The 24,546-nt window shown below is 48.4% G+C and overlaps 1 protein-coding gene across 7 annotated transcripts in view; it reads right to left on the reverse strand.

Annotated features, from left to right (window-relative positions):
- PTPRU (protein tyrosine phosphatase receptor type U) overlaps positions 1-22,708 on the reverse strand; it is a 381,886-nt gene extending 359,178 nt beyond the window's left edge. For 5 of the 7 annotated variants that reach the window (XM_082231472.1, XM_082231471.1, XM_082231470.1 and 2 more), the window contains exon 1: positions 22,332-22,708. In XM_082231472.1, the coding sequence (XP_082087598.1) occupies positions 22,332-22,404 (73 nt within the window). In that variant the 5' untranslated portion in view covers positions 22,405-22,708. The remainder of the gene's footprint in view (positions 1-22,331) is intronic. The other 2 variants (XM_082231474.1, XM_082231473.1) reach the window with 1 other exon arrangement.
- Between the last annotated feature and the right edge of the window lie 1,838 nt (positions 22,709-24,546).

The raw sequence follows: 24,546 nt of genomic DNA on the forward strand, positions 1-24,546 counted from the left end.
CTCCTGAAGCCAGTCAGAGCCAACTGCGCTACCAGGCTGGCTCCGGGCTGCTGAGACTGCCGCTGCCGCTGCCTCTGCAGAGGGGGAACTGGGGACACCCAGTGCGTCAAGTGTGGGAACCGCTGACACACACCCCGACCGAAATTGAGCCAGAAGTGAGAGCACCTGGCCACCCAGCCGACTGCCCAGCGGTGCTCCGGGGCTGGGGAAACCCCAGAGCCAATGCAGTGAGGAGGAGGAGAGGAGAAGGAGAAGGAAGACAGAGAAAGAGGAAGGGAAAAAAAAGAGGGGAACCCTGACCTTGCCGCGCCGCAGCCGCTAATGTGAAAGAAAGGTAGGAGAGCACCAGGAGGGCAAGGAAATGTGGCCGAGCCCAGGCCCGACCCGAGCCTACTCCATGGCAGCTAGCGCTCCAAGAGAGCAGGCCGGGGTCCAGAGGAAGGCAGCGCGACAGAGGAGACCACAGAAGAGAAGATATTATTAATTATTTTTAATAACTTTTTTTCTCTTTTCAAAAAAAAAAAGTGTCCCCGGATTCTTTGAAAAAAAATCTGGTAACCTTAAGCTATGAGAAGTGCTAGAATTTATCTCCAGTGGTGCATGGTACCTAAAGGTAAAGTTGATCACACAGACAAGAGAATCCTGCATGCTGTTAATCCGACCCTTCCAGGTCCAAAGAACCACTAGACTCAGCAAACCAAGTGCAATGACGAGGAACCAAACTGGATGGCAGCCACAGAGACGTTTGGCTCTTGCGCTAACCTTTGTCAACAAAGAAGCTGACTACGGGGTCAGAGTGACTTTAGAGGGGATTTAAAAAATGCTTCTGTGAGCGATCTTGGCACATGGTTGCCAGTTAAAGAGAGAGGCATCCCTGGATGATGAGGAGATTTTGTTTACCAATAAAGGAAACTTTAACTAGAAATTTTAGCAGGTGAAACCATGATGATAAGCTGGCATGCAGCAAGGACACTTGATCGTAAAAGGTTTGCGTCATCTTTTTTTAAAAAACGGAATGCGCTTACAAGACAAGTGGGAAATGGTGAGAAACCTACAGGTTCCCCTAAAAGATAGGAAGCAAACAGAATGGGTAGAGCTTGGATCCCACCCCATACCATTTTTTTATTAGCAAAATTGATTGCTTCTTTTTTAAAAAAATAAAAGCTTCTAAGTGGTTTATCTTATTAATTTATTGCTTCGCTTGGTTGAGAAGTGGATGGCCTTGGACCCGCCATTGCCTCTCAGCCTATCCTGCTTCCCAGGGTAGTTGCGGGAATTAAATGAGGAAGGGGGAAACCCATGCACTCCACCTTGAGCTTCTTGGAGAAAAGGATGGGATATAAACACAAATAAAATAAAATAATAATAATATAGTCGCTGATCTGGAGGGAGTTTAACACGCAAAAGAGCTTGGCTTTTATTTCCCACATTGCATGATGATGATTGTGGCTTTATTGCTTTATTATTTTTGTTCTTGTACTGAGGATCATTATGTTCATTTTTCTTGTCCTATTTTTATGGGTTCTTTTTTTTTTTTTTTGAAAACATACAATGCTTTCTAGCGCACAGTTGCTGGAGAACTTAAAGTGAAGGTTTCTGTTCTTATAGTCTATTTGTTTTTATTGGTGGTATTATTATCCCTTTTGGTCACATTAGGTCCCCTCTTTTATTTTATTATGTGGTCCCATTAATTATTTCTCCGCTGGTTCCCTCTTGAGCATCACATCTCTATAAACTGCCCCAATGTTGAGTCCCTGGCTCTTGTTGCTTGTTCTGCTTTCCTCACTGGGTGCGATTTCAAACTCAGATTTGACAGAGACACCAACTTTTGGCATCATAGTATTGTAGAGTTGGAAGGTGCCCCAAGGATCATCTAGTCCAACCCCCTGCAATGGAGGGATATGCAGGTAGATCATGTGGGGATCAAACCCATGACCTTGGCATTACCAGCCCCAGGCTCCAACCAACTGAGCTAACTGTGCTCCTCCTGTACAACCAAAGAGTCTTGTGATGTCTTAAAGGCTAACCAGATCTATTGCAGCATGTGATTCTGCAGACCTGGAGCAAAGCATGGTCTCTACTACTGATCTCTGGCCTAGAGGGCGAGCAAATCAGCCAGTTTCAGTTTCTCATTTTTTCCCCCTTTGTCAGTTCTTCTCATTTCCACATCAGTTTGCAATTAAATTTTTTAAAGGACCTGAAAACTCATCAGCAAATCAATCTTAATATATACATTTGTTGGTGCAACTGTGCCTAACATGCACATTTTTGCAAAGCAACAGGATGCATTTTGTATGTCATTTTCACTCACATGTGCATTAATGTGCCCGCTTCACCCTAGCATGTGTATTTCTGCATATGTTACTTGGTTGCAGAAGTGCAATGCAAAATTCAGGGTGGCGCGAATTTTGAAAGTTGGCTCTTCCGATGGCCATTTTGGTTGTGAATTAGGCAGGTTCGCCTTAAAAAGCAGATAGATAGATAGACAGACAGACAGACAGACATCTCCTATCCCTGCTCTGGACCACCCCCAAAACTCAACCTCTCCCCTCTTCCCAAGTCCTTTGCAAACAGGGACCTCCCTTACATATCAGGGCCTGCCCTTTGCTCATTCAATTTGTCATGCTAGCTTTTAAGCGCTTGGGGGCTCAGCCCGCAGGGAGGGAATAACAGTTTGCAACTGAACTCTCTCCCACTGGCCCAGGAGGCAGTCAAGGGGAAAACACGACATGATCCCCAATCAATGGGCATTAGTGATGCTTTAGTGACCTGGAAAGCAGCAGAGGTGGTGGCCTCTGCAATGCAATAGCTCCCAAGGGAACCGGCACTCCCTGGCCTTGCCTGAAACCACCCCCAAGGCTGCCATTGCCCCAAGGGCCAAATCTTTCCAGAGGAGTAGGGGAGAAAGAAGGGAACGGGGCATGGGATTTTTCCCCTCAAAAATGACTGTTTTCCTCACATTTCTCCTTCCTTCGCTTATTCTGTCTTCAGAAGCTTGGGTGGGGTTGGCAGGCTCAAGGGTTCAGCACCAAGACTTGGGGTTATGGCGTCCCCCATTCTCAAGGCTTCAGTGCACCTCAAGGGTAAATATCTCAGGGCAAGTCTCAAATGACCACCTTTGAGCCTTGGTTCCAGGCGTTTTCCAGAGGTTTTATTTTAAAGGAACTGCTTTGAAGAAGAAAATATTCCTCGTTGTGAAAGAGAAAATATTGCTTGAGAGGGAGCTTCCCCAACGTTTTCTCGTAAGAAGAGCCTGTTGGATCAGGCCAACGGCCCATATAATCCTGCGTCCTGTTCTTGAAGTTGCCAGTCAGTAGAAGGAGCCCATCTCATTTCGCCGCCTGAGGCAAGACAGGAAGGTGCCACTTCCTCTTCCATTGCAGCCCCACCTGCCTGCCCACCAAAACCTCACTTACTGGGGTCTCCCAGCAGCAGCTTCCAGTGACATCTCATGGAACTCTCATGAGATTTTACTGGAAGCTGCTGCAGCCGCTTCTCCTTGCTTCTCTGGCAGCAGCAGCAGGGACAGGCAGGGCACCCACCAAGGATCTGCCTCACAGGAACCCACCACCAGAGGAAGCTGCCTCAACCCACCTTATGGGCAGGCTGGCCCTGCCAATCAGATGCCTGTGGGGAAACCTGAAAGCAGGATTCAAGAAGCAGAGCGCTCTCCCCTCCTGTGGTCTCCAGCAACAGGTATTCAGAAGCATTACTGCCTGTGGAGGCAGAGCAGAGCCATGTTCCATTTTGCATTTGTTAAAGAAAGTAAAGAAAACTGAACATTTAAGGGGGCCTTCAAGAAGTCAGTTGCTGATCCCCCTCCCCTGCCCCCACAGTCTCACAGGGCATTCAAGTACAGTGGTACCTCGGGTAAAGAACTTAAATTGTTCTGGAGGTCTGTTCTTAACCTGAAACTTTTCTTAACCTGAGGTACCACTTTAGATAATGGCGCCCCCCGCGCGATTTCTGTTCGCATCCTGAGGTAAAGTTCTTAACCTGAGGTACTATTTCTGAGTTAGTGGAGTCTGTAACCTGAAGCGTCTGTAACCCGAGGTACCACTGTACAATTTTCTTTTAAAAAAGAAAATCAGAGAAGGTAGTTTGCAATGCTGAAACATTGTGTCCCAGACAGGTTTATTTTCCTGAGCAATGAGCAAGTCCCCTCTCATGGCAGCACACCCTTCTTCTTCTTCTTCTTCTTCTTCTTCTTCTTCTTCTTCTTGTCTCCCCCCTTAAAAAAAACCAACCCTCTCCCATCCCTCACACTCCATTGCCCTGATGGAGATGCACAGAGCAACAGTTGGGGAAGACGCATCTGGCAGACGGAAGCCAAGCCGATTCGTTCCAATCCCTGACCCCAATCCCAAGCAGGCGTTCAAAGAGAGAACGTGCCTGCTCAGTATTCCAGACAATAGCGCTCTCAGCAGGAGAGAGGCAGAGCTAACGTGGAGGCCAGGGAAGAGGATGAATTAACCATGGCTCTCCAGAATACATTACCACAAACAGGCTGGAACTTTGAGAAAGGACGGTGGCGCAAGCTAGCAGCATTTCCCCCTCCCCACAACACACACCCCATGGCATCTTTTGCTCTCAGCCGGTTGCAGCCCAGCTTTGATCTTCCAACCTACGTTTACACATCACTTATTGATCAATGGCGGCCAAACGGGGAAGGGCTGTAGCTCAGCATGGCACAGAAGCTCCTTTGCGTGGAGAAGGTCCCCGGTCCTATCCTCAACTTCTCCAGGTAAAGCAGGAAATTTCCCCTATCCAAAGTCCTAAAATCATAACACTGTACACTTGGAAGAGAACCCAAGTGTCCTCTAGTCCAATCCCCTGCCCCCACAGTGCAGGAATCAATAATCCTTGACAGGCCATCCAACCTCTGTTTACAAACCTCCAAGGAAGGAGAGTCCACCACCTTTTCCACTGTCAAACAGCTCTTACCCACAGAAAGTTCTTTCTAATGTTTCATCGGACTCCCCTTTCCTGTGATTTGAATCCATTGGTTTCGGTCCTACCCTCTGGAGCAGCAGAAAACAAGCTTGCTCCATCTTCCCTTCAGGTATTTGAAGATGGAGAACTGGTGCCACTCAGTGTACTAACATTAGGGATGGGGGAACAGGTGCCCTCCAGATGTCACTGACTCCAGCTCCCATCAGCCCCAGCCATCAGGGGTGATGGGAGTTGGAGTCCAGCAGCAGCTGGAAGACCACAGATTCGTCATCCTTGCACCAAGCTATCCCTCTCTGGGGCATAGCAAAGAAGGCTTTGTGTCACTGTCTGGAGAAGGACCAAGGAACCTTTTCCAGCTCAAGGGGCACACTGCCTTCCGAACAACCTTCCAGGGGCCATATGCTGTTGGTGGCTGGATCAATGCATGCACATGTTATCTTTGTACAGTGGTCTAGCTTCTTCGCACACTGCTCTCTAGCCAGAGAAGCAAAAAGCTTCAAGGGACACTTTTCAGCCAAGCAAAGGCATCAAGGAGGGTGTAAAGCAGGTCAAGTGGGAGTTGGCCCATGGAGAGTCCCAAGTGCCTAATTCGCACTCAGGACTGAGGTCTTCAGGAACTGGTCTAGAGCTTCACTCTAACAGCAGCAGTGTTCCTGTTCTGTAAAGATATGGGGCTTAGAAAAGAGAAAGTAAGTTGCAGTCATTTAGAGACCCCCACCATGGCTGTGGGGTCTTGGGCTGGTGCCCCGTAGCTCACTGCTTGCTGTTTCCCTGCCATGGATGCCCAGAAAAGGTAATGTTTGCACAGGGCAGAGCTGGCCACGGATTCTTGATCTGTTCAGCCCTTGCAACATACTGTGGAATGGAAGCAGTTTTGCCCTACATGGATCTTACCGCTCTCTGGGTAAAAAGGTTCTCCCCTCAGGTGGGAAACAGCCCTGGCTCATTCCAGCAGGTAACAAATATTATTCAAGGAGCACAACAATCAGAAGAAGCAGGAGAGGACGATCCATTTGCAAATAAAATGACACAGGGGAAAAATATTCCCTTAAATGCTCCAACTTAATGCAGGTAAACCAGACAGTTGAGAGGCTTCTGACTTGTTGCACCAAACAAGGCATTTTCCACCAAGGTTGGCAGCTTGCAATCCTGACATGGGCCACCAAAACCTGAAAGAATTCACACAAAGTGATTAGAGTGTTGAACTAGGACCTAGAAGTCCAGATCCCCATTGGTGAACACAGCTCACTGGGTGGTCCCAGTCACGGCCTCATTTCCTAACCTACCTCAAAAGTAACCTACCTCAAACTACAAGAAAGAAGATTCCACCTAAACATTAGGAAGAACTTCCTGACAGTAAGAGTTGTTCGACAGTGGAATTTGCTGCCAAGGAGTGTGGTGGAGTCTCCTACTTTGGAGGTCTTTAAGCAGAGGCTTGACAACCATATGTCAGGAGTGCTCTGATGGTGTTTCCTGCTTAGCAGGGGGTTGGACTCAATGGCCCTTGTGGTCTATTCCAGCTCTATGATTCTATGATTCTATGATTCTATAAAAGGGCTGTTATGGGGATGGGAGATGAAATAGCTGTGTACGTCCCCCTTGAGCTATTTCAGGAAGGATGGGATACACCTGCCTCGTGCTGCTGCCTTGGCCACCCTCCGAACAACGGTAAGGATGCAAATCCTTTTCATCCTTCTCTTTTTATGAGCCCATTATAAACAGACTATCGTGGATTATAGACGTGATTATCAGAGTTTAGCAACCTGGAAAAATGTAAATATACATTCAGAGAAATGATCTCCTAGTCACTAACTCAAGAAAGCGTTGAGGCGGGGAGAGGCACGCACACCGAGGGGAGGAATGTCAACCGCAGCTCCATCCTCAGGGCTGCTCATGAATATTTTTCAATCATGCCTGGATCTAGATCCAGTGGAGAGCCCCTCTTCCCTCCAGCTACCATGGCAGAAGCAGTCAAAGGGAGAGAAATAAGCAGCCCCTCAGACTTCCGGTTTGCTGCGGAGGTAATGGCGGCAAGCTCCATGTCGTCTGCTTAAAGGGCGGCATGCTTCTGGCGGCTAGAGCCTTGGGGGTGAGCGCCAGGGCTAGGCGCCCCCCCCCCCCAAAAAAAACCTCCCCATGGAGGAGGCTGACCTGAATCCTTGGTTGGGTGGGTGTTGTTGGCCTCTGCTGAGCTGCACTTCCCCCTCTTTGGAGCACAGAAGAGGTGCAAGTAATACAGCTGGCCTTGTCTGGTTTCTTTGGCTGGAAGGCGAGATACGTGCCCTTGACAGACCATCTTCATTCCTTGAATGTTCCTTGAATGTCCTTCATTCCTTTATGTTCAAAGCAGTAGCTTGGGATTTTGGTTTTTTGAATCTAGGATTAATGAAGCCAACTTTGAGCTGTTGTGATTGCCCTTGCTAGTTTATTCTCAAAGACTCTGCAGCATGCAGAACTACTCCTGCTCCTGGAACTGCTCAGGACCCTTGTTGAGTCAGTCAGTGTAAGCACTGGAGCTGGGGTCCTCAATGTGACCACCATGAGGCCCTCATATGGGGAAGGACCATAGCTCAGTGGCAGAGCATCTGCCTTGCAAACAGAAGGTCTCAGGTTCAATCCCAATCATCTCCAGGTGGGGCTGGGAGAGACTCCTGCTTGAAATCAGTTGCCGGTCAGTGAAGACAATACTGAGCTACATTAGGGTTGCCATACGTGCAGAATTTCCTGGACATAGCTGGGATTCAGCCGTCGGAAACAGTATTCAGGTGGAAACCACCTAAATGTCCTAAATGTTCAACCTCTTTTGTGTCCGGATTTTCACTTTTTGAAATGTGGCAACCCTAAACATTGACCAATGGTCTGACCTGGTATAAGGCAACTTCTTATGTCCTTCCTATGTCCTTCCTATATGAAGGACTTTGGAGCCCTAAGTAGCATGGCTGATGGGCAGGAATGGAATGGAATTGTAGTCATTTGTGGGCCTAACTCAATGTGCTCACATTCGTGTTTAAAGTCCTTAAATTATGTAGGCCCCAAATGTCTAAAAGACTGCCTCACTCCCTACAGACCCTCCCAGGTACAAATAGAAACAGGCAGGGCCCTTGTGGTAGTCCCTCAGCCCTCAGAGTTGGTGAGGAGGGGTTGGCCTGGAACAGAGCCTTCTTGGTAGTGGCCCCTCATTTATGGAACTCCCTCCCCACTATACACAATGTCAAGTAGGGCAAGTAGGCATGGCTAGACTGAAAAGGCTTGGCGGGCCAAATGGGGAGGCTGCTTAGGCATACCTATGAACTTAAAAGATTTGGGTGCCCCCCCCTATGTATCTAATTCAAAATATAAACAATAATAGGCCGTAAAATATTTTTTTTATTTTTTGAAATGAAACAAAACTTACTGTATGATGGAAAATAATGTTTCTTTTTGTGTACTGTAATTCAACTTGATTTATATCTGGGGGGGGATTTTCCTACTTTTTCTAATTAAAAGGTCTTTTATCAGATCCTCGAAACTAATATTATGTAACACGTCTGCTTCTATACTTAGCAGAGATGAGGCATCCAGCCTGCCTTGTTGCATAGTTGTTCTACTGGGATTTTTTAATATACTTCAACTGAGAAAATGAATGCTCAGCTGAGCAATTTGTGACCATTAATGTTAAAAACCTGGCAATGGAAAATTCCTGTGGTGGCCCCCTTCCCTTGATGCCCTAAGCATGTGCTGATGTTGCTTAATGGCTAAGCCAGCCTAGTTCCCACGGGTGGTTTATATACAAAAATAAAATAAAATAAACAGTAAGAGATCAACAAGTAAAATTAAGAGACCCACATAAAGCCAATGAACCTGACTGCAAGCACCATTCCTCATCCCATAATTATCCAACCAACCCTCCAGCTGCCATATTACAACTTTCTGGTGGGAAGTGTCCAACTTTTAACTCTGTTGCATTGGTCATCTCTGTCTCCCTTACTAACTCTCTCCCTCCCTCCCTCCTCTCTAGTTGAATATCAGGTTGTCTGTTGCTGGAAGGCCTGGCTGTTTCATTTTACAGCAATCCATCATTCCCCAGCAGCACACTTTGGTATTATGGGTTATTTATTTATTTAGATTGCTACCAGGTCCCCATTCATAAATTTTAACAGGTCACGGTTAGCCTGCTGTTGAAACCAATTAAAGCTACAAGTTGCAGCAAGTGCATAAAGGTGGGCTGAGATCAGGGGCAGGAGCTGCTTTGCCCTAAAAGCAAAATAAGCTCCTATACTGAGTCAGACCCACTGGTCCATCAAGCTCAGTACTGTCTGCACAGACTTGCAGCAGCTCTCCAGGATTTCAAGCAAGGGACGTTCCCAGCCCTACCCAGAGATGCCAGAGACTTCAGTGCTCTCCCACTGAATTACGGTCAGTCCCTAAGCTTTCCTAACACCAGGTGAGTTTGGGGATGGAATGGAGATAGGAAACCAAGCAAAGTTTATCATTGCACTGCTCTAGCCTAACTGCTTGTGAGCAGTGTCAGATACTCATATAAGCTAGGTGCCAAATGGCTCCTTAAACCAGGCTTGCAGTCGCCAAAAGTGGAATGTCTAGTTGACATTTTGGGGCCAGACGGCTCTGAATACGCATTTTTCAATACGACTTTTTGGGTCCTGAAATTCATTCTGATTGTACAGATAAAATTCAACAGATGGTGGAGATGTCAGGCACCATCCTGGTGCCCAGGCATCTTCACTTGGCCACAGGTGGCCGATAGCCAGGTGCTAATTTTCAAAAAGCTGCTTGTGAGCTTCCAAAGGTGCCTGGCAAGCTGGAGACAATTTGCTGGATTGGATGTGCCCCAGATCCAGCAAAGCATTTTTCTATCCTGTCCTTGATGTGATGATGTGGGTGTTACATAGGCTGGATCTATATTGACTGTAAGGTAAAGGTAAAGGGACCCCTGATCATTAGGTCCAGTCATGGCTGACTCCGGGGTTGTGGCACTCATCTCGCTTTATTGGCCGAGGAAGTTGGCATATAGCTTCCAGGTCATGTGGCCAGCACGACTAAGCCACTTCTGGAGAACCAGAGCAGTGCACGGAAACACCGTTTACCTTCCCACCAGAGTGGTACCTATTTATCTACTTGCACTTTGAACTGCTAGGTTGGCAGGAGCAGGGACCGAGCAATGGGAGCTCACCCCGTCGTGGGGATTCGAACCGCCGACCTTCTAATTGGAAAGTCCTAGGCTCTGTGGTTTAACCCACAGCGCCACCCATGTCCCTCTACTGACTGCAGAAACACTAAAAAGAAAAACCTGTTTTAGGACCTGGTTCCCGATCTGGGCTTTCTGCTGTCCCGCGCGCCTGTACATTTGAACTTGGCGCGCGCGCCCAGCCGGCAACCTTCCTCCTGACCGTTACGCTGCTCCTGTCACTGTTTCCCCCTTCGGGGAGGCTAGCTGTACTTGACCTCCCCTCCGTTCCCCCACTCTCCGCTGGAGGTGTGGCCAGTCTCGACTCATCTTCTCTCCCTGCTGGAGGAGACGCTGGCCCTGACACCTGGGACTCCTCCCCCCCACTACGCTCTGGTGGGGAAGCTGGCCCTGATCTCCAGCTGCTGCTTTGGGAGTCCCCGCTGGCCCCCCTTGCCCTGACCATCGGCGCCTCCTTCTGGGAATCTTCTGATTCGCTGGAGAAGCTCATGGAATCTCTCAGGTCACTGCCATACTCCCCTACGCTGCCCTCAGATCCTTCCCCTTCGCTCTCCATCTCCTCTCTCCCCTGTGCCTCTGTTCCTGAGCCCCTGACAATAGCTCTCAATGCAATTTTACATTGATGATTTTATACTGCTCTAAGCGCCCTCTGGTGACACATGTTTATAATGTATTTATAATGTTTTAACTGGCCTGTATAGATTAGTCTACAGTGGAGACACCTCTATTAGGCTGAGTGGGACACTGCCCCACTAACCAACCAACATCTGCCTGCATGCCTGCCTGCCTTCCGACTTACAACCAGTCCAGAGGGGTGGGACGGCCTATCTGCTTCCTTCTCCTTAGTCCCATTGTTGCCTTTGTATAATGTAGTAGGGAGGAGGAGGAGGAGAAAACTAGCTGGCTGCCCCTACTGCTGCGCTCTCTCTCTTTGCCTCACCTGTCCCAATGGGCAATAGCCACCACTGGTGTTACGAGCAGGTCCTTATATCCAGTGCTTTTTTCTATAAAAACAGTTTAGGGGTACTCTCATTTTCCTACTCATATTGAAACACTGCCCCTCAATGAGGCCAAACTTAGATTCACAAAACGTTTTGGGGTATGCGTACCTCTGCACACACACACACACACACACACACACCCAAAAAAGCACTGCTTACATCCATCTGTGAAACACTGAAGCCTATGGATTCAATAATAATTTGAAGAGGGTCTCCTATGGAGGATTTCCCATTGAAGGGCAAGTTCTAGACTGGTCCAGGGGCTCCTCTGCAGAAGCATCCTCTTCTGCCTCGATGGGTTTCAGGAGGCAGGGGTGGCTGGCAGCCCAGCAATCGGCGCAGGTCAGATTGGGACGGCCACAATGCCTGCAGCACACCATTGCCCTGGGGCATTGTGGGAAATTCAAAAGGCAGTTGCCAGCCAGCTGACACAGTTAATCCAGGACAGGCCTCAGCAGAGCAGGATACCAAGTGCGAGTGCCCATCCAGATTCCTGAGTCCGAAAAAGAGGAAGGTGAGTGGAAAACTCGCCCACAACAACCCGGCGGCGGCTGCTTATTCTGCTGGAATTTATTCACTCTCTGGAAGACTCCGGCGGGTCATTTTGAGGAGCAGAAGGGAGCGAAAACAACTTCAGGCTGTTAGGCTTGGCAGAGGAGTAAAGAGTTGATCAGGGCGCTCCCTTCTCCACACCGACCCCCTGCGGACTTCATTTGCATCCCCCCCGGGTTCAAAAACAAGACTTCTGCATTCCCTGCTCACTTGACTAAGTGCATTTTAAAAGCAACAGACCAGAAGTAGAAGAAAGGCGAAGAAGCCGTTATTCTGTTCACAGAGACGATCATAATTAATACATGAATGAAATCTCAGCAGGCTTCCTAATTACAGCACCCACCATTCTGGCTACATCTGGAAAGGTGGCTGACCCGATTAATATTCAAGCTGCTGCCAGGGCTCCACAGCCCCACTCAGTTTGCCTTAGGATGCTTGAGGACAGCCTGTCACTTAACCCTCCCTCCCTCCATCCCATAGCTTTCTCCTTCCATTCCATCTCTCCGGCGAGGTTGCTTGGCTCTTTGCATGAGGCTCTCTGTCTCAGAATCCCTTCCTAGCGGAGGGGGTTGCAGATTCTCTCTCCTCACCCACATTGTTTAAGGAACAAAGAAGAAGCCTCCTTGTGTTCTCCAGTGATGGTCCAATTAGGACCAAAGGATCAAGGGAAGTTCATTCAAACAGGAACAACAGGGCGTTCCATCACGAGGGGTGCAACAGTTGGAGAAAACCTTGGAAGCGCAGCCAAGAGGGAGTAAGGGCCACCTGCTGATCTTAAGGTTTAGTTGAATGTCGTTCACATAAAAATGCCCTGTTGTCTTTAAAATACATGGGTGTTTTTTTAAAAAATGCATCTGCAGAGTGCTTTGCAATCTGCACCTTGTTGGCTCCTCACAACAACCCTGCCATGTAGGGCTTTGCTATTCCTGTTTTACACAGAAGTGTGAAACTAATACAGTGGTACTTCAGGATGCGAATGGGATCCATTCTGGAGCCCCGTTCGCATCCTGAACAGTACGTAAGACGCAACTGTGCATCTGTGGGTCGTGTTTCGCCGCTTCCGCACATGCGCGTGATGTCATTTTGACCGTTTGTGCATGCGCGAGTGGTGAAACCTGAAAGTAACGCGCTCCATTACTTCCAGGTCACCGCGGAGCGCAACCCAAAAATACTTATCCTGAAGCGTATTTATCCACAGGTATGACTGTAATTAAATTGGCTGTGTAGATGCCAAACACGGAAAGCACACACGCAAAGAATTCTGGGAACTGTAGTTTACTTCCTCACAGAGCTACAATTCCCAGCGCCCTTAACAACCTACAGTTGCGAGGATTTCTTTGGGGGTGGGGGTATATGCAGCCCTACTCCAGGCCAAAAGCAAGACAGTCTTTTGTGCAAACATGAGGGATTAAGCAGGCATATTCTGGTACATGCTTGCTTTGCAACCAAAAACTGAATCAATTCTACAGAAATTACATCCATGCCGGCTGTTCTGATTTTCTGGACACTGCTCTGTGGTACGTGAAAACCCTGTATCACCCCTGTTTTAGAGCAGACTACTGTTACAAGCAAATCCCTTATTTCAAAGTTGAAGGGTAACAGTTTAGGCCCCATAAATTCTGAGCGATATAGTAAGTCGAGTCTATTTTTAAAACATGCATTCTTGTTTCCAAAACCTCAGCAGACACAAATGACATTGTGAAGCGCTTGAGAACTAGAAGCATTTTATTAACAGGCAACGCAAAGCAACTCAAAAACACACACTCCCTTCCTCTCCTAACACTGTATTCAGGGATTTCCGTCTGAACCAGCAACAAATAACATAGTCAGCTGCTACTGTCACAACACTGATAGACAGTGGCTTTTGCAGGAAGGGAGTGGGGACCTCTCCTAGCCCTGCTCAAAGATGCTGGGGATTGAATCTGGGACATTTTGCATGCAAGGCAGATGCCCTACCACGGAGCTACAGCCATTTCCCATTGGGGGTGGGTATCTTGGAGTCCCCGCATGGAAATGTAGAGGCAGCTGCCAGATCCTAGATGACAACTTGGCAAAGAATAATTACAGCAAAACTCATCGCCTCCAACAGACATTTCCTCCAAATCCTGAATCCAGTCCAAAGTCAACCCCCCACCCACCCACTGAATTTGTAACTCACATCCAAGTAACATTAGCCAGAGAAGACCTGGCCAAGCCCCCCCCCCCCAATCCAGCAGGAACCCGAGGAACGTCACTGCAGAAATATGGGATTGTTTATTTTAGTGCATCCATCATATCCGGGAGCATTTAGAACTTGGCTGGCTTTCCACACTGCCCCCTCCTTGTAGGCAAGGAGCACATCCATGCACAGAATAGTATTTCATCTTCTGTTTGTGTTGCAGAGGCGACACCACACAGTTACTCGGAGCTACAATGGCACACATGCGCCCTGAGTACAGCGCACATTTGTTGCGCTGCCACGGTAATGTGGCCGCGTGCGATGGCAGGAGTTCCTTACACACACACACACACACACACACACACACACAACCCATTGCTGAGGACTGCAGGTAGCAAAATATTGGGAGCCGCCTTACCCCTTGTCAGACCATTGCTCCATCTAGCTCAGTACAGATAAGGTAGATAGCGAAAAGTTTTGCTCCCTCTCTCATAATGCTAGAACTCGTGAATGTTGGAAGGTTTGGGACAGGTAAGACAAAGCACTTTTTTACACAGCACATAGTTAAACTGTGGAACTCACTGTGGCGATCACACAGGGTTCCCGGACGTTTCACCATCTACTGATCCCTGTGCCACTACTTTATTTCTCACTGCCACCACCCAGGCCCTACCTGGTACAACACTGAGTCTAGTCAGAGTTAAACTGGAACATAAACTTCTGTTTATTTACTGCAGTTTAACAAGCGTGTGGTTTCATAAACGGTATCGGTCAATTATATTCATGGGGTGTCTATCCAGATCTATAACTTCCGCTACCTGCTCTCACTCACTAAACCACCTCTCAGATATTTACTTGTCTTCCTAGCCCCTAACTGTTCCTGACTCAGCTTATTTCGCTACACTAACTCAACCTAACCACAGGCTCTAATCCAACTCACTCCCACTCCAACCAACCACCAAACTTCCAATGAACTCCTCATCGAACTCCCCCCTTTGCCCCTCCCAGAGCTGGTTTTATAGTCCCACTGACTCCACCCCCCTGGGTCCTGACTGGGCAACCTGTTTAACTATTTCACCTCCAGCACTCTCTCATATGTTAACGTCACACTCAGCCCCACAGGAGGCAATCAGTGCCAGATTAAACCCTGTGGAGGCCCCTAGGCAGTCAAAACCTCAGGGCCCCTCCTCTAGTGGGGTAACATTGAACTAAGAAAGCTTGATTGTAATTTTCTTTCAAGATCAAATCAATGTTATTTTGATCCATTGTCGCAGGGCCCCTAAGTGGCATGGGGCCCATAGGCTGGTACCTACTCTGCCTATTTGGTAATCTAGCAACTGGAGGCAGTGATGGCCACTGACTTAGAGGACCAATTCCTGGAGGAGAGGGCTACTGAAGGCAGCTGGCCATGATAGCTATGCTATGCTTCCACAGCGCTAGAAGCGGAGCAATGCTTCTGAATACCATAGTTCTAGTTACAGGTAGGTAGCCGTGTTGGTCTGCCATAGCCGAAACAAAATAAAATAATTCCTTCCAGTAGCAGCTTCGAGACCAACTAAGTTTGTTATTGGTATGAGCTTTCATGTGCTCTAAGGTGCTACTGGAAGGAATTTTTTTATTTTGTTCTGAATACTGGACTACTGAATACTGAGTTGCTGGAAACCACAGGTGGGGACAGCACTCTTGCATCTTTTCGGCCACCATGAGAACAGGATGCTGAACTAGATGAGCCATTGGCCTGATCCAGCAGCCTCCTCTTGTGGCCTTTTTGTTTACTCTGACCAGAAGTCCCACTCCAGGGTTTCAGGCAGCAGCCATTCCCAGCCCTATCTGAAGGTCGGAGATGGAATCTGGGACCTTCTGCATGTGACACCAATGTTCTGTCTCTGAGCGCTGTTCATCTGATATTCACCGTTTTCTTGACTTTTATTTTAAATTGTACACTATCCTTATCTTAACTATTTTGTTTTGTTTTGTTTATTTTACAATTCACCCTGGGACCATTTGGCAAAGGGTGGGCTATAAGGGCACATCAGGTCGCATTCAGAAGCCATTATGCTTTACTCCATGAAATCTGCTCCAGAGGCTCTCCCAGCTATCTAGAGCTGATCTGGAAAGGTGCAAAGGCACACAGTCAGGAGGAATTTCTGTTGCACAAGTATGGGAGACATGGTACTCACTCAATGCTTTTATTCCCATAATAGAAGCGGGGGGGGGGGGCATCCCAAAGGATGGCCACTTCCATACAGAATTTGCTTATGCTCTTCCTTTGTGGTTGTTCACCCTTTGAGCCAAAAGCTTCCTCCATTTTTCCCATGGAATTCATTTTTACCTTCACCACTGCCCAGTGGCTGGGAATCTGCAGGCGCCTGTGAAAGTTCCATCCTTTTGGAAGACCTAACTGTGACCTCTTAGTCCCCATACCTCACGGTGATGTACAGAACAATCCTATACAGGTTTATGGGGGGGGGGAGATGAGGGTTGCCGGGTCTGCAGCATCCCAGCCACTGAGACTTCAGGGTCCGAACCTGAGCCACTGGGGTGACCCCTGGTGATGTCATGAGGATAGGCCATGGTCATTCTCCCTTTATGCTCCCTCCCATCACTGAGCCCTGGAGACAGAAGTTAATTGGGAGAGGGGAGGAGGGAATGGAGGAAGGCAGGCAGGCAAACACACACAAACACAGGCCTATGCAATAATTTGTAGCTGGCTCCTGCCTGGCTGAAGATTGGAAGCTGCACACACAGCCATAGAATTGGAAGGGACCCCAAGGGTATTCTAGTCTTCTTAATAATAAAATTTAAAGGCTCTCTCATCCACCTGGAGAGTCAGTCCCTCTCCCTGCGACTTGGAGTGGGCCAGGCACACCTGGAGACTTCAAATCAGCCCTGGGGATCTGGCTGGCAGCACCAGGGAAGATCAACTGAGTCCAATGGCACTGGCTAAGAGGTGTTTGCAGCCTAAATATGTGCAGCTGAAATAAACGCATGTTCTACCACTGCCTATACAGTGGGCAGCCTCTACAGACCGATCCAAAGGTCAGCACCTAAATGTTGTCTGCAGAGTGTGACTGGAAATCAATCTGCATATGCACAGCTTGTTGGCTCTACATGGTATGTCATGTCAACAAGCAAAAGGCACAACCGGTGGGCCTAGCCCCTCTTCGACTACCAGGACTTGACAACAAATCATTCCCTCTGTTTCCAATGTTCAGGCTGGGAGCCCCAATGCTGATGGGGCCAAAACAGCACCAGCCATCCACAAGCGAAGAGTCAGGCCATCCCGAGGCTAGAAGAAGTTATGAGAGAAATATCTGAGGGAAACGCCCTAAGAGGGTTTCATAATCCAAAATATCTGGAGGGCACCAAATTGGGGGAGGCAGATTTAAGCCATGATTGGTGCATGGTGCCGGGGGGGGGCTCCTTGTACAGAAGTTGTCACTTGACACTGCAGCCATCAAGTGACCAATGCTCAAGCAGCGACCTGCGTGAGATTCAAGGAAAGAACTTAGCTCATTCCAATGGCAGAGGAGATCTCTCATTCATATATATATATATATATATATATATATGCTTTCGTAGATTTTCACGGGTACAGGAATGCAGGTTTTGGTGTCTTCGGTCGCACAGACACCCCGACTCTTACACGGGAAGACACCCGAAGACACCAAAACCTGCATATATATATATATATATATATATATATATATATATATATATATGCAGGTTTTGGTGTCTTCGGGTGTCTTCCCGTGTAAGAGTCGGGGTGTCTGTGCGACGTTTCGACGAGGTCTCACTCGTCATCTTCAGGCTGGTGCTTTCGGCTTCTTGTTACTGGAACAGAGCAGAGTCTGGTGTTTGAGTTCCTATAAATACTGTTGAGGGGTGTGGTGTATAGCCTCCAACGTTCTGGGCAGAGAGGAAGTTCCTAGATTAGTGTGCCTTTTCTTCTTTTGTTCCTTAATTACTTGAGGGATATCTTGGGTGATATCCAAACTCAAACACCAGACTCTGCTCTGTTCCAGTAACAAGAAGCCGAAAGCACCAGCCTGAAGATGACGAGTGAGACCTCGTCGAAACGTCACACAGACACCCCGACTCTTACACGGGAAGACACCCGAAGACACCAAAACCTGCATTCCTGTACCCGTGAAAATCTACGAAAGCATATATATATATATATATATATATATATATGAATGAATATATGAGAACAGCCTCCAAAAAAGGACAAACTCCCCTTGCCTGTGATGTTCAGGGCTTGATGGAACAAGCTTTTAATCAGTAACAAGTTTGCAGAATCTGCTAGTGAGTATGGGTGGCTTACTTCATGCAACTTATCTAAATCGCACAAGAGAAGTACTGTTGCCATATAACCGCATCTGTTTCAGCCAGGCAGCCTGCAGGGCATTCAAAGCAACAGTACTGGTAGAGTTTCTGCTGGTGTGAGTGGCAGTGGGGGGGGGCTCGCTGCAAATTTGTATCACCTGGAGTATCAGGAATTTCCAATAATCAAGGCTCATGTAAAAGGAATGTGGCTCCCCATCAACACCTGAGGAGGAAGGCCTGTAGCTCAGGGGTCAGCATCAGATTTGCATGCAGAAGGTCCCGGGTTCAATCCCTGACATCTCTAGGTTGGGCTGGGAGAGAACCCATGGCCTGCCTGAAGCCCTGGAGAGTTGCTGCCAGTCAGTGCAGACAGTACTGAGTTAGATGGGCCAATTGTCTGTGGAAGACAGCTTTTGATACTCCTACCATTACCGGTGTAATGAATGCTTGGGTTTATGCAGGGAGAAGCTTTCCTCTGTTCGAGAAAGGACATTGCAGTTGAAGAAAAAAATCACCACTGAGAAAACCCTATCACAGCCCTCCACTGAAAAGAAAGATGCATATTCCCTATTCATAGACACGCACACATGCAAGGAAATGACAGATAAAAATATGCTGATACTATACAATGCAGGGACATAGCAGGTGGCTGCTTTGTGTCAAGTCAGACCATTGGTCCATCTACCCTGGTACTGTCTACACTGATTGGCAGCAGCTCTCTGGGGTTACAGACAGGGAGTCTCCACTAGCCCTACCTGAAGATACTGGAGACGGAACCTGGGACCTTCTAAGTGGCTCCACCACTGAGTTATGGCCCTTTAACTACTTAGTTTAAAGCCCCAACTCAAGAATATCCAGGCAAGTCCAGATGCTCAAGGACTGCAGAATATCAGCAGGAAATGAAAGTAGAATGCCAAGTTGCTCAAGAACTGGGAGACAGGGCTTTCAGCATGGAGCTCTGCGAAAACATTGCTTTCTCTTCCTCTCCAACAGCAGGAGGCTTCCCCCATGTCAAAACATATCATCCCTTAACAATATTCTTTTGGGGGGTTTACGACTCCCATCACATCTCTGACTATTGGCCATGCCAATGGGATTCCAAGAAATCAAGGGGAGGGGGCAGAACACAGGTTCCCCACCCTTGCTTTAGATACTGCTGGGGGGGGGTTCCCTATGCAAGGTCTGCCCCAGCCCCATAACTGTGCCTTAACTTAGAGAGGCAAGTTCCCACTGCCCCCAAGAGAACTGATTTCAAACTTGCAGTGTCAACCATCCCACACACACTTTAGCAACTGTGCTAGAAGGAACACCGTGCTTATTATGTTATGTTGATGTAATTAGCACTCTGTGAAGAGAAATCCACATGGCCAGGGCATTTGAAGTCCTTCCCCTCTAAGCGGTGGGTGAGGGGCTAAGATCTGGAGGATCCTGAGGTCTTCCACGCACCAACTCCCACCTTGATGGCAAAAACCTCACTTCTCTTGTACCCCACATGCCGCGGCTGGGAAAAGGCTAGGCAATAATAATAAGGCATGTGTGCCCCCACCCCCAAGAGCATTCCAGAGCCATTAATTCCATCTGGAGGAACTCTCCTCCCTGCTACTGCCGGTAATGAGAAGCAGAAAGGACCCGAGAGAAACCTCCACCCGGCGTCCCACCTTCTCAACATCCCTCGATGCCCGAAGGACCGATTGCACATTAAACCCATTGAAGACTTTTGCATGTAGCCTATCAACCCTTCAGTCATCTGTCACTAGAACCGGTGTTGGTTTCAAATCGCAGGGGCAGCTTTTTAAACTTTAAGAATGCTTGAAAGCAGACGCGGAGCACTGTGCATTTATGCAAGCAGTTGGGGGGGCCAGACCCAGCCAAACCAGATATGACTTAGGAAGCAAGTGTTTCCAGAACACAGCAAGCAGGGGGTTGTTGCTATGGGGGTGGGGGCAGGTTGCTCCCCCAGCGACACCCACGATCAGGGCAACTGACGTTTGTAGGTTTCCAGACACGGTTCACAAATGTACTGGATCGTCAAGCATAACAGAAACCTCAGTCGGTGAACCATCGCCAAAAATTCCTGCAAAGTGGAATTAAAAAGAAACCACAACACTAGGCTTAGAATGTAGCACTTTGGGGAAAGGAAAAACAACTCTCCACAACCTACAGCTCTTGGTCTCATAAAGGTTTCATTGCAAGCAATATATTTTCAAAGGCGGCATGCAAGTCAGGTGTTGAGATGGCAATATTGGGATGGGAGTTTTTTATTTAAAAAGTAGAGGTGCCATTAAAAATATTAACTGTTTGACATTTTAAGAAAAATGCTTAGCGGTCTCTTTTGTTCCCTTCTGTGATGTGTTGGTTTAAAGGAGGGATGTGACTCTCGTTGGGGGGGGGGAGAGAGAGAGATTGTGGATGCTCACAGGTCAATAACACAGCAAGTCGTCTATGGAGAACACAGATCTATTCCTAGCAAATAAAGGCAAGTTTGAAGTGGTTGCTCACAGGTCAACAGCACAGGAAGTCATCTGTGCTGAACGCAGATCTATTCCTAGTCCATGCTAAGTAAGTCTGATGTGTCAAAGACATTTATCCAGCTGTTGTTTTTTTATTTTATTTATTTCAAAAATGCCAAGGAAAATAAAAGCCAGCCTTTGCTTTCTCAACACAACACACATAGAGAGAGTCACACTTTCTACTGCCTTTTAGAAGCTTTGCAGTAAAAGCAGTGACTGGGGAAAGTCAAAAGTTGGCCCATTTGCTGGTGTTTTACTCTAAGGAAACGGTTCTCCCTTCCGGGTATAAAGGCAAATCGAGCAAGCATATTATCCGGCCACCTTCCTCTCGCCCCTGGAACCTCTCTCCTTGCGAAGTACAGTCAGGACAACATGCAGGGTTAGGGGGGAGAGAAGTACCCCCAAAAGGCACAAGACCCTCGGGGTATGTTGGACACCCCAGGGGATCCCTTAAGGTGGCGATACTTTAAAGGGGTCCCGGTGCCACACAATCCTCTAAAGGAGGCATTCCAGGACTTATTGCAAGGAGATGGGTAAATGTTTGGGCGCCCCTCTTGAACTGTGAGCCAAAGCAATATCTCCTGAAAACCCCTTTTCAGAGAGTTTCAACCATAAAGTACTTCATCATCTTCATCACCGGACAGGACAAAGAGTGTGGTCTCTGGCTTGTATCCTCTTTTCAAATCATACACATACAAACATATGTATTCGGAAGCGAAATGAAGGAGACAGCCTTATTTCCCCAGAAACACGTTTGCAAGCCTTCGGCAACACACAAGTCTCAGGCTGCGATTCTACACACTCCTACGTGGGAGTAAGCCCCGCAGAATTCAATGGGGCTTACTTCCGAGTAGACGCACTTAGGGTTGCACGGTCAACCACCACCGCCGACGAGAAAGTGGACAAAAAAGGGGAAAAGGGACCGAGGAAACGCAGATTCAAGCCAAACCCCAAAGGTCTCCAAAATATATCATCTGGGATAGCTGAAAAGCGTCAGATCTGCCGCAGTTTAAAAAAGAGTTGGGGGAGATGCCCGGGATATTTGAGGAGGAGGTTGAGATTGAGGGTTGCACTGAACTCCCCTTAGCCCCAGTGCCTTCTCTAGTCAGCCCAATCCGGAGCTCTCGGGGACCTTAAATCACTTTAGGCAGGACCGAAAGCGAGAGCAGGCAGGGAAAGGGGAGGAAGTTTTCCCGGTAGCTCGTTTTACAGCCTCTTCCCGAGCAGGAATTTAAACACACACAACGCCCGCTCGCCTGCCCCAGCTCTCCAAAAACAACAGCAGCCCGCCACCCTCTTCCCTGGACCACGAACGCCGACGAGGAAATGCGCCACCAGGCAAACAGGTCCGTTTCAAACTCCGGTTTGCCGCCGCCTCCCAATCGCGGAGAACTCGCCGGCTCGTTCCTTGCGAGACGCCTCCGAAGTTAGCGGGAGAAGGCAGGCAGGCAGGCAAAGCAGCGAGGGAGGAGAGCGAAAGCACAAGTTGAGCAACGCAAGTAATGCGCGCAAAGCTCCCGCGAAGCGCCTAGCCAAACTCTCCAAGAAAACAGGCTGCGAAACGCAGCAGCGGCCGGAGGGGGCGAGCGGGGCGGAGAAGGGGGCTGCGGGGAGGAAGGGTTCGAGGGTCTCGGGGTGCTGACCTGTAGGCGTCTCGGTCTCCAAAGAGCAGATCTGGAAGGTTAACATGAAGATCAAAGCCCGGGTGTTCTGCATGTTGTACGAGAGCAGAAAGCCACCCTCCAAAAAAGTTCTTTTTTTCCTCTCTCTTCCAAGCTTCTTGGCGTCCCTCACTCCCTTCTCTCTTTTCTTCCCCTGCTCCTCTTCCTCTCTTTAAATAATAATAAAAAAAGAATTATTCTTCTGCCAAAGCTCAGCAGAAGCTTTTTCTCAGAGGCGCGCCGGAAAGTTGCCGAGAGAAGCCATTGATTCCCCCAGTTCCAGCTGAAATAGCAAGAGCCTGATTGGAACCGAAAACCTTCGTCCCCAAAAAAGAGAGAGAGAGAGTGAGAGAGAAGGGGGGGAGTGAGCAGCACCGAACTGACGTCAGGCTTCCAGGGAAGGGAAGAGAAGAAAAAAGTGCAGGGAGGGGGGGGGAGAGAGAGGAGGAGAGAAACGACGGCTCTGAACGGGAGGCGAAGGACAGGATTGGAAAGGCAGAGGATGCCGCCTGCTGGTCGAAGTGGGGAAGGGCAGGCAGAAGAGCAAGCGAGGGGGGTCGGGGGGCGCAAAGCAGGAATGCAATTCGGAGCCGCTGTTATCTACGTATCTATAAGGCAAGCGCGCGCGCGCGTGTGTGTGTGTGTGTGTGTGTGTGTGTGTGTGTGTGAGAGAGAGAGAGAGAGAGAGAGAGAGAGAGAGAGAGAGAGAGAGAGAGAATAAATAGGGCAGCAACTTATATTGAGAATAGAAGAAGAGCTCTGCAGGATCAGGCCCTAAGCCAATGGAGTCCAGCATCCTGTTCTCACAGTGGCCAACCAGATACCTGTAGGAAACCCATAAGCAGGATTCGAGCTATGGTTTCCAGCAACAGTTATGTTCATGCATACCCTGTGGTTCCCAGCGTGGCGCTCACACCCCACAGGGGAGCAATTCGGTTTTTAAGGGAGGGGCAATTCGAGAATGAGTTATTAACAGTGAATGGCCTGTTAGGCTTCCTCCACATGAACAGGAATTCACTTTTTGAATAATAAGAATTATATGTCACTGGGTGGGCGGTGGGGCATCCGGATTTTAGAGATGCTTAGGTGGGGCATGGCCAAAGAAAGGTTGGGTACCACTGCCCTAACCCCTTTGCATTTGGCGTGGTAATGTCCTGAATGACCGTAAGTGCAGATTTCTGGGTTTGGTTTGTGTGTTAATCTATCAATCGATTAGTTATGTATTTGTTTTCATCACTGATGTTGTTTTGCCATTATCCTATGGTCTGTAGATGGCCCTGGGCTCTGTTTGAGGGAGGGAAATGCATGAGCACATCAGAAGCGGGGAAGGAGAGGAAGAACCAGCCTGGGATCTTGGGATGAAGGGCGGCATAATAAATTTAATAATTAAGTAAGAGAGGGAGAAATGACTTAGATTAATCCCAGCCTGGGTCGAAGACAGTGGGCGCTGGAGTCGGAAAAAACATCTGGTGGGCCACAGATCCTCCCTCTCTAAGACAGAGAGAGGAAAAAACAAGTTGTTATTGTTGTTTTAATTCAGTGGGGCAAACCTTTGAGCAGACATAAGACAAGCCCTGTTGGATTGAGCAAAATCTAGCATCATGTTCTCACAGCGGCCAGTCAGATCCTACTATGGCAGTGATGGCCAAACTTGGCCCTCCAGCTGTTTTGGGACTACAGTTCCCATCATCCCTGACCACTGGTCCTGTTAGCTAGGGGTGATGGGAGTTGTAGTCCCAAAACAGCTGGAGGAAAGGCCAAGTTTGGCCATCACTGTGCTATGAGAAGCTTGCAAGCAGGACCTGAATGCAGCAGCGCTTTCCCTCATAACTGCTCTGCTCTTTCATGCCTAGGATAAAATGCATCCTTTTAGGGTGAAGTCAGAGATCGATTCAAAAGTGTGGTGAAGGTGGTTTCAGCACACATCCACTGCGTTCGAAAACACTGGCTTTTTCAGGGCAAAGAATGTCTCTGTGCACGTCTAGACCACTTCCCCACACGGGAAGAAAGCGGACGTCTGACTTTGCTCTCGCCGCGCAACAGGTTCCACTTCTGCTCTGCCACCACTGGAAAACCCTGCGGCATGAAAAAGGCTATGGAGGTGCATTGCTGGAGGAGCAGAGGACAAAGAGGGTTTTCAATGCAGGGCTATAGATGCTGTCTCAGGGCATGGTCTGAAGGTCCCGGATGCGGTGAT

Source organism: Podarcis vaucheri (assembly GCF_965113315.1).
Source record: "Podarcis vaucheri genome assembly, chromosome: 7".
Taxonomy (NCBI): Eukaryota; Metazoa; Chordata; class Lepidosauria; order Squamata; family Lacertidae; genus Podarcis; species Podarcis vaucheri.